This window comes from Megalobrama amblycephala, linkage group LG17 (assembly GCF_018812025.1).
Source record: "Megalobrama amblycephala isolate DHTTF-2021 linkage group LG17, ASM1881202v1, whole genome shotgun sequence".
NCBI lineage: Eukaryota > Metazoa > Chordata > Actinopteri > Cypriniformes > Xenocyprididae > Megalobrama > Megalobrama amblycephala.
The window spans coordinates 10,668,024-10,684,381 of record NC_063060.1 but is presented as its reverse complement, the minus strand read 5'-3'; the positions used below and the strand labels follow the sequence as shown (position 1 = coordinate 10,684,381).

Genomic DNA, 16,358 nt, shown 5'->3' with positions numbered 1-16,358 from the left:
GATCCATTTTGAGGGTTATATTAGCTGTGTGAACTTTGTTTATGCACTGTTTAAGGCAAGCGCGAGCTCCGTGGGCGGGGAGCGTGAGCATTTAAAGGGGCTGCAGCCTAAATCGGCTCATATTTAATGATGCCCCAAAATAGGCAGTTAAAAAATTGATTAAAAAAAAATCTATGGGGTATTTTGAGCTGAAACTTCACAGACACATTCAGGGGACACCTTAGACTTAAAAAGACGTTCTACGGCACCTTTAAGTTGTTTAAGCTGTTATAATGAGACAAATGACATTGGGCCGATTTGTGATGTGGAAGCGGAAAAAACTGTTATTTGCACTGTCTGTTCAAAATAAATGAAAAGAAACCTTTGTTGCTTTTTCCTTTTGTACCTAACTTGTATCAAACCGTGACCACAAAACTGAGGTACGTACCGAGCCGTGACTTCGGTGTACCCTTACACCCCTATAAAATTGCATTAATTACATAACGAGTAGACTTTCATGCCCTGCATGAGCACGTGTTAAGTTTTTTTGCCAGAATTTTGTGACTTCCGTAAAATAACAATTGAACCACTTCAAACATCTCGTAACACAATTATGTCTTCCTTCTTTAAGCAAAAAAACAATAGATGCATCTAAATGGCAGAATGTTGTGAGAACCCTAGTTTCTTCTGCTAGGCACTACAGACTTTTCTGTCTCTGTTGACTCAGACTTTTGGAGAGGGCCAATCTTGGGGTCCACACTGATGGATGTGATTTTCGGTGTTATTAGAGGGAAAATCAGAGGGCTCATGGGCGAGGATCAGATCTCAGTCGAGTTAGCGGTTGGTATCAGCCTGTTCATCATAGAGGATTTTGATCTGGAGAGAGCTTGAACTTGAGACAAGAAATGGGAATGACGGAAACACGTGCATTAGCTTCTACGAGTGGCTCTTTCTTTATATATTTCTCATATTTTTGGGATTTGTACTAATACCAGTGGCTTTTTGCTGAATATTCGAAGGGTTTAAAAATACAATATAGCCATATAATTATCAAAATTAAATGAAAACCATTATCGTGGACACCAGATCTCCAAAACCTCCAGTTTTGAGAGCTTAATGTTGTCTTGCTCATCCAGGCTCGGGTTCTGGTGGTTTTAGAGTACATAAGCTGTACTGAGTGTCTATTTCACTCTGACCAAAAGAGGAATTGAACTGAAAAACTGCAGAAAAGAGCAGTGCTGGACTCTCAGCGAGCAGAAACGCTCAAGCACCATCTCACCAGAGTAATTCCACACATAAGACCTCAGCCTCAGTCTTGTCCAAACATAAGAGATTCAGTGTGTCATTACAAGGCAGCAAAGCACAGAATAATCAGTTTATGTTTAGTCTTCTCCTCTGAGAGACCTGGATTTGGACATTTGTAGAAATGTTTTGCAACTTTGAGAGTTCTCTACCCAAAAAGCTGAGGATTCCAGTTATATAAAGGTAAAACAAACGCTATTTTATTCTACATAAGACTTGTGTTCTTTATGTGATGCCAACAACTATCACGCCAACAACACTGGTGTGTGGCTGTTGTAATGGGCTCCTCCCATAAGTCTCAGAAACCTCAACTGGTTTGGCCATGGGACCCATATTTTCCCAGGGTCATTAAGCCGCGACCCAAATTTTCTGAAATTTTAACCAAGCTGATTTATTTCTCAAAAATGGTTAACACACACATGAGTACTGTCCCACTTTACTTAACACACATAAATTCTAAGAATTTTGCTAACACTGGTGAATAAACAGTATTATAAGGTAAGGCTATTAAATAGCAGTAACAAACTAGTTAGGAAGTTGGTATGAGCCACCACAGTCATCAAAAATATCAGTGGTATTTTGGGTTAAAGTTACAGAAACATAAACTGTTAATAAAACATATGGACACTGATCCTGATGAATCAAACGAACATCATACCAGCATGCAAATCCTTCCCAGCTAACACATGATGTACTACTTACGTAAATTATTGGTACTTTTTGGTAATTTTGGTAAATGACAACATAACGTACGTTTTTAATAAGGAATTAAATAAGGCAGTTTGAGGTATGAGTGTGTGCAGTCTACGTTGTAGAACAAAACGTCAAGTTATGTTTACCACAGGCTTTAATTTACTCATAAATTGAATTTAGTTATTTAAAAACCCCACAGAAAAATCTCAAAGGAACCAGCGGCAAATTAGACTTCCACGCTCTGACGTCATACCTGCACCACTCTACGGAAATGTAATGCAGCAGAATTTTAAAAAAGGGTGATTGCAGAAGAATCAACAGCTTTCACACACATCTTTCAAAATAAAAGTCTTGCATCAGAAAAAATAAATAAATTAGAAATACGTTTTTGTTGTCCATGACCCACTTTTGGGTCACAACCCACCAGTTGAGAAACACTGGTCTAGACTACTATACCTGTAAAAGAAATTCCTACATAAAATTCCCTGTGCTTTACAGTGCAGTTGATTTGCATTTTTATATACTATGTGGAATGCTCATGTTAGCATCCAAAGTAAGTAGGAAGAAGGAATTTATGGCTAAAGCCTCAGCCATGTCATTCTAAGGTAAAACACTGGCCCATTTATACAGCCAGATAATATGGAAACTAATCTTGCTTATTTTCATGCTCATAAAAGTGCTATTTGACTAGTAAAATGAATAATCTAGTAAAACTTGGAAAAAAAATCTGATCAATGAATGAATAACTCTGAACATTCGCATCTTTAAAAAACAAAAAATGCTAAAATACTAACAGTGAGAGTTCTAGTCTAGCTTGCAACATTTTCCAGTCTCACCTCTCTTCCTGCTCTTCTTTTCCTATCCTTTCACTATCATGGTCAAAAAAAGATGTATCAAAAGGTAAAAATAAATAATAAATACAAATAAAATTGTAATAATAAATAAAATAATGAAAAAAATATATACTCATGTGACCAAAAGTGTGCATACTAGTCATGTGGGTGGGTGATCAGAGTTCTAGTCTAGCTTGCAACATTTTCTACTGCTGCCTCTCCTCATGTTTGCCTCTCATTTCTTTACTATGGTTAGAAAATAAAATGTCAAAAGATCTAAAAAAAAAAAAAAAAGGTTAAATAAATGTAAAAAAAATTATACAAATTATACAAAAAAAAAAAAAATATATATATATATATATATATATATATATAAAATCATGTGACCAAAAGTGGGCATACTCATGTGGGTGAAGAGCTCTATTTTAGCTATTTTTCAGTATGGCCTCTCCTTTGTATTTTTCTGTACTATGATCATAAAAAAAATCAAAAGGTCAAAAATAAAATGAAATAAAAATAATGATAATGATAAATATTAAAAAATAAAATGAAAAATAATAATAAATATAATCATGTGACCAAAAGTGGGCATACTCAGTTAAAAATGATCAGAAAGACTGACAGATTTCAACCAGAATTTAAACAAAATTTTGTTAGCATATCTATATACCTGAAATACCTGTAAATGGCATTAATGTTCTGACTGTGCACACTAGAGTTGGAAGTCCGAGGCGTTTCTTACCTTCAGCGAATCAAAGCACGCAATGACTCGCCCGTTCTCCACCTGGCAGCTCTTGGCAGGATGCGCAAACTTGCACTCAGCATCGGAGCGTGAGCACGTTCCTCGCTGAAACTCTCGACACACCTCCAGCGTCAGCCATTTCGTGTCCCGCATGTGAGCCATATTCATCGCCATCTCGCTTTAGCGGCAAGCAAACTTCAATTCCTTAAAATCCCAAAGTGCTTTGGGTGTGCTTGTGTTCGTCAAAAGCAGTTTGTTCTTTTAAAAATGTTCTCTTTCTTAGATCATTAAGCTCCTTTTTCCTTGTGGATACACACCAGGCCAAAGCAAAAAGAACAAAAAAAAAATGTTGCTGAAAGGAAAAACTGATCTGCAGTAATGGATCCCAAAGCAAAAATCCTTGACTCTGATTGGCTGATTCAATAGTGCCCACTTCAGCTCTGTCTGTTTGAGTATGAGCAAAACAGTAGGGGTCGTTCGGGGTCACAGGAATTGTGGGGTTGTGCGAGCAGTCCTTTCACTGATGTGGGCAGCAAGCAGGCAGGAAAGCTGAGGCTGGTACTATAAGCAGCTCCAAGCAGCGGCAGACGCAAGAAAGGGCACGATACTCAGTACCCACCTGCAACAGAGAAAAAGAGGGGGAAGACAGCTTTATAGGACCTTCCTAAAGGACTCTTCAGCAAACATTGATTAGATTTTTTCACTGTGGACAAAGCTGTGCACTGAAACGAACCGAATAGGCACTTTCAACTACCTGAAATTTTGAAAAATTAAACTTTTTCAAAAACAAAAACAATAGAACTATAAATATATATATATATATATATATATATATATATATAAGAATTTTAAATTTTATATATAAAAAGGAAGCAAATTTCACCTTAAAACTATGAAAGAAAGCTATATAATACACACACACACACACACACACACACACACACACACACATATATATATATATATATATATATATATATATATATAGATACACACACACACATATATATATATATATATATATAAAATTAAAGCTACTATAGTATATAGTAGATATGTATATAGATTAAAAGATGATCTTAGGGGACACAAAAATGTTCCCCTAACTGAATAATCACCCATAGCATATACGACTTACTGTTTTTTCAAAATAGCATGTGATATGGGATGCATTATGCAACAATAACCATTTCAAACTATAGCATGCTACATTATCATCACATGAGCTCATGATCATGAGGCCATCACATGACCTCTGTTTATTCCCGCTGTCCAGTTATCATCTCCAAAATAAACTTATTGTGCAATTTTGATCCTGTTTCATGTAAAAATAGATCAAGTATTCATGGAATGTCAAGTTGGTTGAATTACATTATGGGATGCAGCATATTATACTGCACACTGCATATTTTGGCAGATGTAGTAGATTATCCAGGTATTCCATGCGTACAGAAAATGCACTGCATGGAATTGTACTAATTAGGACAGGCAGCATGAGTAGAATTGGGACGCAGCCCATCTTCCACTTTATCTCTGTGTCACTCAGTTTCTCACTCATTCTCTATTAGACTCTCACCAGCTGCATAAATCCTTCACACCCCTAAAAATGCCAGAAATGCACTGAAGTCTGCAGAATACTGTCAGTCAGAGCAAATAAAACATTGTCACACACATTCCTGGACTAACACACACCCCACTGACACACATACACACACACACACTGGTCTCTGTCTTATACAAGCACACACACAGAACACATACAAAGCAACCCTTCAGAATTTTAAGTTTCATTTCAGGTTGACAAAAAATGACCCAAAATGCACATCACAGCTAAGAGTTGTGAGTGACAGAGGCTGAGAAGGTGGAAAGTGAACGGTGAGGTCATTTCCTGTTTCTCTAAAGTATTGTGCGACTAACAGTGGGCCAATCACAGGAAGAGATGTAGCAATGTTCCGGCCGCATGTTAGTTGAGAGCAGCAGCTCAGTCTGAAAGAGGATGAGAAACGACACATTTATGAAAAATCTACCAACATTTCAACTTAAATGACATAGTTATTGCAGTTATTGTTAAAAATACAGGTACATTTTCTACAGGACATACCTTCAACTATGCAAGCTTGGTATTATCTACCAGTTTCATAAAAACAAGAAAAGAAAATGAAAGAAATGACTACATTTCTAAAGTTTCTTACTCACTGAGTCATATCTAGAGACTGGAATAACAGAGAGACTTGAGAGTGGCCTCTTTTAACTTGGGCCAGTAAGTAACCACCTAGCAACCAATCAGAATACCTTAGCAACCATCCACAACAAAGTGTTAAAAACCTCTCTGAACAGGGTCTGCATGTGCAAGAACAATTCACTGTCTTCAGACAATGCAAAAATCTAGTAATTTATTAGTATTTTCCGGTAATAAAAAGCAAACAAATAAATACATATTTATAATTCTATAATATATTATAAATAAATAAAAAACAAATAATAAATATATTTATAATTCTATAATATATTATAAATAAAAAATAAACACATGGTAAACAATTAATAAAATAATTTAAATGAAATATAAATATTTATAATTCTGTAATATATTATGAACAATGCAAAACACAAATAATCAAATATATTTATAATTCTATATTATAAATAAATAAATTTAAAACAAATAAATGTAAATATTACATATTACATTAAATATACTATCATTAATTATAGTATATTATATAATAAAATAAAAAAATATTACAATTAAATATATTTATAATTCTATAATATATTATAAACAAACAAACATGGTACTCCTAGTGACATTTATCAACATTTAAGTATAGTACAAATCCATTAACATATTTACTGACATATCGCTTGAGACTTACTGATATAAATATTATAATTGAACTTTATTTGGAGCATTTCTTTATTGCACAGTGCACATTTCTTAATATTAAGCCTAAAATGTGTTTTAATATCACTATTAGTAAGTATAGTATGAATATAGTATTAGTCTTTAAATGCAAGATATTTAAAGTGTACCTAAAGTATAGTTGCAATAGTTCAGTTTTAGCACAATCAAATATACTTAAGAATATCTTAAGCTGGACCTCAGCACTACTTACTGATGACTAAAGTGCATTAGGTACAAAATTAGTATATCTATAGTAGTATATTAGTATATCTATAGTAGACTTTAAGTATATCTATTTAGTATACCAAAAGTACAATTGCAGGGTATTTACATTAAGTACATAAATATGTAAATGCATTTGTAGTATAAATAAATGTATTTCAAATTCATTTTGGTATATTTATTTTTCACTCGGGTCTTTAGTAGAAAAACGATTACTTGGCCAAGGTAGCATACGAGTGCTTTTACAAAAATGTACCATCATTTTTGTAAAAGCACTCGTATGCTACCTTGGCCAAGTAAATTATAAAAAACGAACACGCATATGCACACACAAAACACAGCCCTGTTTATGGAATGACATATTTTAATCCGATAAGACTTTCAGTGTGGAAGCAAACTGGATCCTGGGAACACTGAATACTCAAACAGGCTAAAAGGTTTTGTGAAATGAAAAGTAAGTGATCGCGCTGGATAATGTGAATCCATGAGCCTTGCAGCGTGATTTTGATCTTGCATTAAACAGGCTCATGCCTGCGTTATCTGTGTTTACTGAGAAGAGGAATAATCACCGTGACAATTAAAGAAAATTCATGCTCAGACTTGGATCCTGCTTTAAGATCTTCGTCTTCACTTGATCACAACGATGCTGTTTCTTTGCGCCCTCTTTTTTTGGTTAAATGATTTGGTTATTTAGTCACTGTATATCTCCCACAATCCTTTGCGGTGGAATAACAGAATTCTTAGAAGTTGCTGCAAGGTCAAACAAGGAGAGAAAATAAGAACGAGAGAGAGAGAGAGAGAGAGAGAATGATCTGGAAGTATGCCAATCAAAGCCCATTAAAAAGTCAAACATTTTTGCCACTGGGAGGAGAACTGGATGTTATGCTCTCTTTTAAGAAGTGGAAACTATTTCAATGATTCACATGAATGAGATATTAAATGTTTCATTCTTTTTGCACTTTGGCTTATGGCTTTATTTACGTCTGTACTGATTGTCCAATATTGTCCTGCTGGTGAGAAATGCCTGATTGAACATTTGATTTCCTGTGGCTCCGTTTGTTATTTGGCAGCAGTGCGATATTAAAGGACTGATTTTTAAATGGAGGAGTTATAATTAAAGGTTAAAATCAGTCTGAGTTTAGTCTGTGTCTAGGAAACAAGAAACAAACTCTGCCTGCATAGATCTTTGACTCTTCAAATATGCAGCATATTAATATTTGAAACAGCAGTGTTTGAGACTGGAGATATTAAGTCACATTTGTAAACATAATAGCTAATACCTAAGTATATGGGAAACTGTTACCGTTTAAGGCTCTAAAAGTAAGATGACCTGCACCAACACTTTTATAAACAGAACCATATACTGTAGGAACTAAAAACTAGAACCAAGAAGGAATTTTACAGTATGATGTCATAGAAGCTGAAAGTTCCTCAAAGAATGTTATATTGTCTAGCTCTTTAGAAAACCATATATGAACATGAAGAACTCAGAAACCAATCCGCTGATCTAAAGAACTTGATGTATGTACAACATCAAGAACTTCTACAAATCTATAAAGAATCATATACAACCAAAACTGCCAAAACTACCAATACCAAAATACCAAATATTCAGCCAAAAATGTCAAAGAACTTTGTATTGTCTAGTTCTTTAGAAAAACATATGTGAACTTGAACTCAGAAACCAATCCGCTCATCTAAAGAACTTGATGAATGTACAACATCAAGAACTTTTACAAATCTATAAAGAATCATATACAACCAAAAATGCCAAAACTACCAATACCAAAATATTCAGCAAAAATGTCAAAGAACTTTATATTGACTAGTTCTTTAGAAAACCATATATGAACTTGAAGAACTCAATGCACTGATCTAAAGAACTTGATGAATGTAACATCAAAAATTTCTACAAATATCTAAAGAATCATATACAACCAAAAATGCCAAAAATACCAATACCAAAATACCAAATATTCGGCAAAAATGTCAAAGAACTAGTCTAGTTCTTTAGAAAACCATATATGAAGATAAAGAACTCAGAAACCAATCTTCTGATCTAAAGAACTTGATGAATGTACGACATCAAGAACTTCTACAAATCTCCAAAGAACCATATATATCCAAAAATGCCAAAAATACCAATACCAAAATACCAAATATTCAGCAAAAATGTCAAAGAACTTTGTATTGTCTAGTTCTTTAGAAAACCATATATGAACATAAAGAACTCAGAAACCAATCTTCTGATATAAAGAACTTGATGAATGTACAACATCAAGAACTTCTACAAATCTCCAAAGAACCATATACATCCAAAAATGCCAAAAATACCAATACCAAAATACCAAATATTCAGTAAAAATGTCAAAGATCTTTGTATTGTCTAGTTCTTTAAAAAACTATATATAAACTTGAACTCAAAAATCAATCCGCTGATCTAAAGAACTTGATGAATGTACAACATCAAGAACTTCTACAAATCTATAAAGAATCATATACAACCAAAAATGTCAAACATGCCAATACCAATTATTCAGCCAAAACCATTTTTTCATAAAATTAAGGTTTATGAGTTAAACCTAATGAGATGCACATCACCATTATTTTTATGACCAAACCTTAGAAATTAACATTCAAGAACAAATCTATAAGTTTATTTGAGATAAATCCCCAAACCACATAACTACACCCTTAAAGTACAGCTCATTTTTCAGAATCTATCAAGACTTCACCACAATCTGAGATACAGAATGGATCCTTATAATGTCACTCTGCAATTCAGAACAGAAATGCTTCTGATCTGGAATCAGGCAAGCTGTGAATGCTCTGAACTACTGATTATATTTACTCCAAATCCAGCAGAACCCAAATCAGCATTTTTTCCATGCATGAAGGAACTGGTCTGAATTTGGGTGGAGTGCTTGATCAGAAAGGTGAGCGGGCAGCGGAGATGGTTATCTAAACCACAGCATTACATCGTTTGACTCAGATGTGTGTAGGTGATGATTGCCATGTTGGAAAGGGTTGAAAATAGTATCATCACCATGGTTACACAGCACAAAGCCCTTCTACCCAGTAACTCAGAAACACGCACAGTTTATAAACCCACAAAGGTTCTGCAAAGCTGTGAGAATCGAAAAGGTCAAAGGTTAATGATTTTCAACATATTATTTATTAACCATCCAAATGATAATAGTTCAGTATGCTAAGAGTTAGAATTTTATCAAAACAATAAGTATTTTTCTATGACGCCCTCTAGATGTTAAGCGCATTAACGTCTTGACACATTCGACATGCAGTCGTCATCAGATATATTTCATTAGTGGCATTAAAGACAGCAGGCATCATTTGCATGCAAAAACACAAAGCATTCCTTGGCAAATGAAAGTCTAGCATCTGAAGATGAAGGAAAAAGAATGTTACTGAAACAAAAAGCAAGAAAAACCTAGGATAAGATGCGAGGTGGCACGAACAACCAGATACCTAACGCAGGTGCAACACATTTATCACCGCAACAGTCGTATAATAGCTAGCATATGGGATTAAACCAACAGTTAATTTACAGTTTAAGTACCTTTTCGCATCAACATTACAATCTGTGATTGTTCACATTTTGCTAATGCAAAATTTGGCCAAAAAGATTTAGAGCTAGTCTGAACAGAATCGAATGTGAATTACAGAGAACTAAAGTGAAGTATGCCTCCCTATGAAGTCTCCATGTGCTTATTTTCTCGACACTTTCACTTTCTCAACTACAGCGTGTCGTCGACAAAACCCGAAGACTTGGCGCCAGACCACCCCAGACAGATTATTTGTTTATTTTTCTTCCTCCCCCTTCAAAAAAACATGATCTTCAAACAACCGAAACAATTGCTTTAATCGCACACAACCAATCAGCACTCAGCACTGACTTCTCAGCGTCGATATTCTTTTCTCATTTTCTGATTTTTAACAGTCTGCAGCACTGTGAAACAATAACCCGCCTATTAAAGTCCTCTAAAAGTCAGCATAACCTGTTCTTAAGCAATCTTTTCTTACATGTTTCCCTGTAGCGCAGGAAAACCACCGCGAGCGGTCGACGAGCAGACTTGTGTGAGCTCGAATCCATATGTTTCTCTCTGCAGTGAGAGCGTGTTCAGCGTTTACTTACATGACTGCACGGAAGAGTGACGCACTCAGACAGAAGTGAAAACCTGCGTCAACATCTCTCTCCCCTCTCTTTTCCCTCTCGCAGACAGTTACGCTCTCTCACACACGCCCCTGTGCAGTCCCAGGGTGCCTGACTGGGTCCTACCGCTCTGAAATCTAGCACGAGCCATATTAGGAAACAGCAGTTAAACATGTCACACGTAATTTACATGTGGGGGGAGTGGAAAGCGGCTCTTACGACAGAGCCTGAGAGCATATGCAAAAAAAAAAAGAAAAAACCATGCACGCGCTGGTACGCGCATAAAACAAACAGAAGGGAAGTGAGACCCGAGAGGGGGGCTTAAAAAAGGAGAAGTGCTCTCGGGCTCAACAGTTAACCAATCATACGGTTGCCACTGTCTAAACAAGTAGCCGGTCACGGAGGGGTGGGGGAGTACCTGCGCGAGGGACGTTTCCTGCCAAACGCACACGCACAGATGCGACCGCAACTTTTTAGAATGAGGAAAAACACTGCTCAGATTTGTTTGCAATCCCCAAGACATAACAAACTGCAGTTAACCACAAAAGCACCCTATAAAGTCAAAGGCAGCCCACACACGTAGAACAACCCCCCATCCTCACACAGTAAGCAAGCAAAAGTGGTGCAATGCTTCAAGCCTCGGCTGTTAGAACTGCAAAAGAGAGACAGACAGGAACGTGAGAGCGAGAGCGAGTGCAAAAAAGCAGTTCTTACCTCTCACATCATGCTTACTATTGAGTGCGCGTATGTGTGTGAGAGATCAGACACGGGCGGCAGGCCGCGACAGCAGAGCCTCAGGCACCGGGTGGACCATTCTCAGAGAGGAGGAGAAAGAGAGAGAGACAGATAGAGAGAGACAGAGCGCGTGTGGCTGCTGGTTGCGCCACTGTGTGTGTGAGCCGAGAGCCTGCGAGAGCGAGAAACAGCAGCACTGCGCAGAGCACCGGACTCAAGCGCCAATCATGCTCGCTGGAACCGCCCACCGACACAACCAGGAAGTGCTGCTGCTGCTGCTGCTAATGCTTTGAGTTCCTCGCCGAAGAGAGAAGAAAATGAGAAGGGGAGGGGACAAAAGGAAGGAAAGGGAGGTAAAGAAAAGAAAACGAGTGTGCTTGAGAGATTACATCGTGCTTTCCCAGGAGTCTGTCTACGTTCGACACCAGACTGCAGTGGGACACACACACACACACAGCTGTACACCTGGTGCATTGTGCGGCAAAGTTATCTGCTGCTAGGGAAGGAAGGATTTAGTCTTAATTCGACTCTGAATATGGGTTACGGCCATTTCAGGAGAGAAACATATCATCGCAGTGGCTCTGCGGGATGCATTTTCCCAATAATCCGCTTTGAAAAGCGTGATATATTTACACCATAAGCTATTTATTAAATGACACCGAGGAGAACTGGGTTGCGTTAATTTATTCCACTGATGTTAATACTAACAAACTCCCACATGTCCGGGAATTTAGAGCCCCTTTAAACTAAACAATATTTTCCTGGAGGGCCATAAAGCATTGAAACTGGGGCATTAATTCATTATCTTCTGAAAAAATGTTTTATTGCATTATTTGCATATTTGAGCCTCGCCCAGCAACGATTGCGGTTATGACTCCATCCGACTACTGGAAAAATGACACACAGCTCACAATGGAATAGTTATAATGATAAAAGATGATCAGCTTTTTTTCTTTTATTTTTTTCCACAAGTCAATAGAAAAACTTAACCTTGCTTTTGTTCACACAAACTAAACACAAGGAATTTTGTTTTCACGAGAATTGAGTAGTGATTCACTTATGCAGACGGTTCACGAATGTCTGAAAAGCTCGAGTGTGTCCTGGGTTTTCTTTGGTTCACAGCTTAAGAGCCAAAAATGTCAACGGCATGTAATGGCAGGAAACTTTTAAAAGGGCAATACTATAATGTTATTCATATTCAGTTTTCATTTTTTATTAAATTTTTAGTAATTTGCTTTTGTCATTTTTTTTGTTTGTTTTTTTAAGTTTTAGTAATTTTAGTAGTTCTACTTAGTGCTTTGCTACTTCCGCTTTGTATTGCTACAATGTCAATATAAATTAACAATACTTATTAGGGTTTTAACAGTACACAAACATAATGGTTCGGTACGTACCTCGGTATTGAAGTCATGGTTCGGTATGGGTTCGGTACAGCAAAACCAAAAAAACTAAACATAAAATTGCTTCTTTTTTCTTCTTTTTTCCTAAACAGTGGTTTACTGAACAAATTGTATCTCTCTCTTTAAATAAATTCAATTATAATGAACATTTTTTACTGTCACACAGTTCCTGTCCTTGTTTTCATGACAAATTTATTGAAATATTAATTAATTATGACATTACTAACAGGTCAATTAAACATAATAAATATATGCTTATATGGTGCATAAATTTAGTGAAATGCTCCCCTTTAGAGTTAATTGCTGTGGACACTAAATGACTTGCCTGAGGTGAATGTAATGCTACATGAGATATTATTCACAAGCCGTTTTATTGATGTCTTTCCGCGGTTGAAACACTGGTTGAGGGAATACACATAAACATATCTATGCATAGATTGTTGTTCTTCTTTTGGACTTTTTTCTGTTGTGGCAGTTAGCAAACAATTTGCATTACCGTGTGCCCCCTTCTGGACTGGTGTGTGGATTGCCTGCGACTGACTCTATTCATTGTCTGACTGCATACGGCGAGCTGTGACAGCCGTACCGTGACAGTTCGGGATAAATACATGTACTGTTACACCCCTAATGTTTATTCATTCTCCGTGTTACCTGGACCGAGAAAAGTCACGTTTATTTGTCAGCAAAAGTCCTTTTGACAGCTCCAGGGCTTTCGTGAAAATGGCAGTTTCTTGGACATAAAACACTGTGTTCGTGGTCATCCAGCTTGAAATACTGACTACAAAGCAGAGGTTGTTCAGATTTTTTGTCATGGCGATCTCTCCATATTTACGATTCTTTGCAGCCTTTAGCCGTTGCCTACAACACGCTGGATCCTTCACTGGAAACCGACAGTAACTCACTACCTCTAAACTTTTACTCTTTGAATTCTTGTGCCCGGGAACAATACAAGTGAAAAAGTTTGCTAAGAAGTATTTCCTACTAAAGCAAGTCAGTATTTGACTCTGGTAAGCGTATCCATAGCAGACTGGTGGGAGTGACCTTGGCTGGCAAAATGCCCAGTGCATTTAAAAAAAAAAATGTTTTAGTTAACAATAACAACACTGCTATACATACAGTACACAAATAAGTCTCATATACAGATGTTTGACTGTCGACAAGTCTGGTCCATTTTGCAGCTCATTCAGACCAAATTTGGATTGATCAACCACAGTTTGTGGAATTTCTGACAAAATGCATGTATATAAATTTATCTGAAAAAGTTGGGAATTGTTCTGTTGGGAGTCTGTGATGGCTAATATACTAGTGTGGAAAAAACTACTTTACATAATTGTAAAGTAACAGAAAACAACAAAAACATAAAAAAAAAACTGAATTAAAAAAATAGAAAATGTTTGAGGAATGCGGAAAGCCAAAACTAAATGTGAATCAATTTTTTTTTTTTCATTTTTTGAATTTGAGTAACTGATTAGAAGGAGATTATTTTACAGATAAAACAAAGTAGAATAGTAAGTACTAAGTGCATCAAACAAAACCCTAACTATCTTTCAAAGACTTGATGTCAATAATCTGGCAAACTTTGGCAACTAAACTTAACTAAATGAAACTAAATTAACTGAATAAAGCTAAATGAAAGACTAGTGCACCAGTTTAAAAAAAAAAAAAAAAAAAAAAGTAAATTAAATTCAAAATGCAACCTGCATTGGCTGCAATGTAAATGTGGATTCTGTCAAATTTGTGATGTACATTTATACCATAAATAATAATACCTATTATGCATATGCCTACTTTAGCATCTACCATTGTTTCAGCTTTGTGCTTGTATCTTATGTTAACAATAATAATAATAATAATAATAATAATAATAATAATGATAATGATAATGATAAAACATATCCTTACTTGAATATAAATGGAAATAACTTTTGTAAATTCTTGTAAAAAGTAGAATTGTAAAGCCGATTTCCCCATGTCTAGACATCAGGGTGGCTCACCTAATAAATGAAATTTTGGTCATACACAATTACCAACCACAGCAATGTTACTAGTTTCCTATTAATTTAAAACAGTCATGTGAACTACACGAGGCCTGATATCAAAATGGTTAGCCTGTTTAGGTACCCTTTGGCTGGCATCAGCGATAAATATATGATAATTTATGCTGTTGACGCCAAGACCAAGGCAACAGTCCAGCTCTGGTTTATATTAACAACCAGACAAACACATACACTCTCATTTCACTCTGTCTACCTCTTTCCCCATTTCCCTCAACTGACCGATTCATTCAGATATTACACATAGGGAAAATATTCCTATCCAGTAATTCCTGTCTTTTTCCTTTCCGCTCATACTTTCTTGTCCTCATACTTCTAAAAGGTTGTTTCGGTATTAAGAGTGACGAAAGTGGCAGAAATAGTCACAGAGTAAGAGAAGACGGTCATACTTTCCACTGAAACAACTCTCGCTCGCTTTCAAGTTGTATGATAAATGGAACTCTATTAGCAGGCTGTTAAAACGGCCAAACACTCTCAAGTTTTGCATCTGCATAAATTTACATGTGCATCTCTCTAAATCAGTGGTTTTCAACCTGGGGGCCGGTGCCCACTGGGGGGCCTCAGCAAACTTCCAAGGAAGCCATAGGATGACTTAAAAATAAATCATATATATATATATATATATATATATATATATATATATATATATATATATATATAGTAAATAGTGTTTCCACTCACCCAACCCCTTTCTTAGATATTCAGAAATCAAAAATTCATGGTTAAAATTCATGGTTAATTAAAAAGAATTGATCACTTTGGGGTTTGGTTAGTAAAAATTTTGAAAATGCAGCATTTTCAAAATTACCACAGAAATAACAGGAAATATCTCTGCCAATATGGGTGGCCTTTGAATAATTGTGTTAACAATGGGGGGGCTTTTAATCAAATAGGTTGAGAATCACTGCTCTAAACTGTGTATGGGTGAGCGCCAGTGTTGAAAAATAACTAGCAAAAAGTAACTTTTTCTAACTTCTTAACATTTTTTCAGTAACCTAACCTTACTCCACTGTTTTCAAAATAGTCTAGCTTTGAATTTTGTTGTGCTAGGAAGATTCATTTCAGTAATTCAGTTTGTTCTCAGTGATTCATGTAAATAATAGCAGCTTTTCCAGCAGTCGGGCTGAACAGTTCTAAGAATGGTAAGGAATGTTTCCAGTTATTTCTGTCACCATCATTTAGAATTTTTTTTTAGATGTTGTAATTGAACAGTTAATCTGATAGATATATACTACATTTCAAAAATTTGCGGTCAGAAAGTTTTTTTTTGTTTGTTTTTGTTTTACGTTTTTGAAAGAAGTTTCTTATGCTCACCAAGGCTG

General features: G+C 35.9%; 1 protein-coding gene across 35 annotated transcripts in view; it reads right to left on the bottom strand.

The window, feature by feature from the left end:
* The window catches only part of mbnl1 (muscleblind-like splicing regulator 1), a 103,030-nt gene that overhangs the window by 46,008 nt on the left and 40,664 nt on the right, over positions 1–16,358 (bottom strand). For 4 of the 35 annotated variants that reach the window (XM_048162367.1, XM_048162374.1, XM_048162382.1 and 1 more), the window contains exons 1-2: positions 11,562–11,778; positions 3,550–4,168 (exon numbers count right to left, since the gene is read on the bottom strand). In XM_048162367.1, the coding sequence (XP_048018324.1) occupies positions 3,550–3,723 (174 nt within the window). In that variant the 5' untranslated portion in view covers positions 3,724–4,168; positions 11,562–11,778. Of the gene's footprint in view, positions 1–3,549; positions 4,169–7,245; positions 7,427–10,717; positions 10,985–11,561; positions 11,782–16,358 lie in introns of those variants that run through there. The other 31 variants (XM_048162379.1, XM_048162389.1, XM_048162394.1 and 28 more) reach the window with 15 other exon arrangements.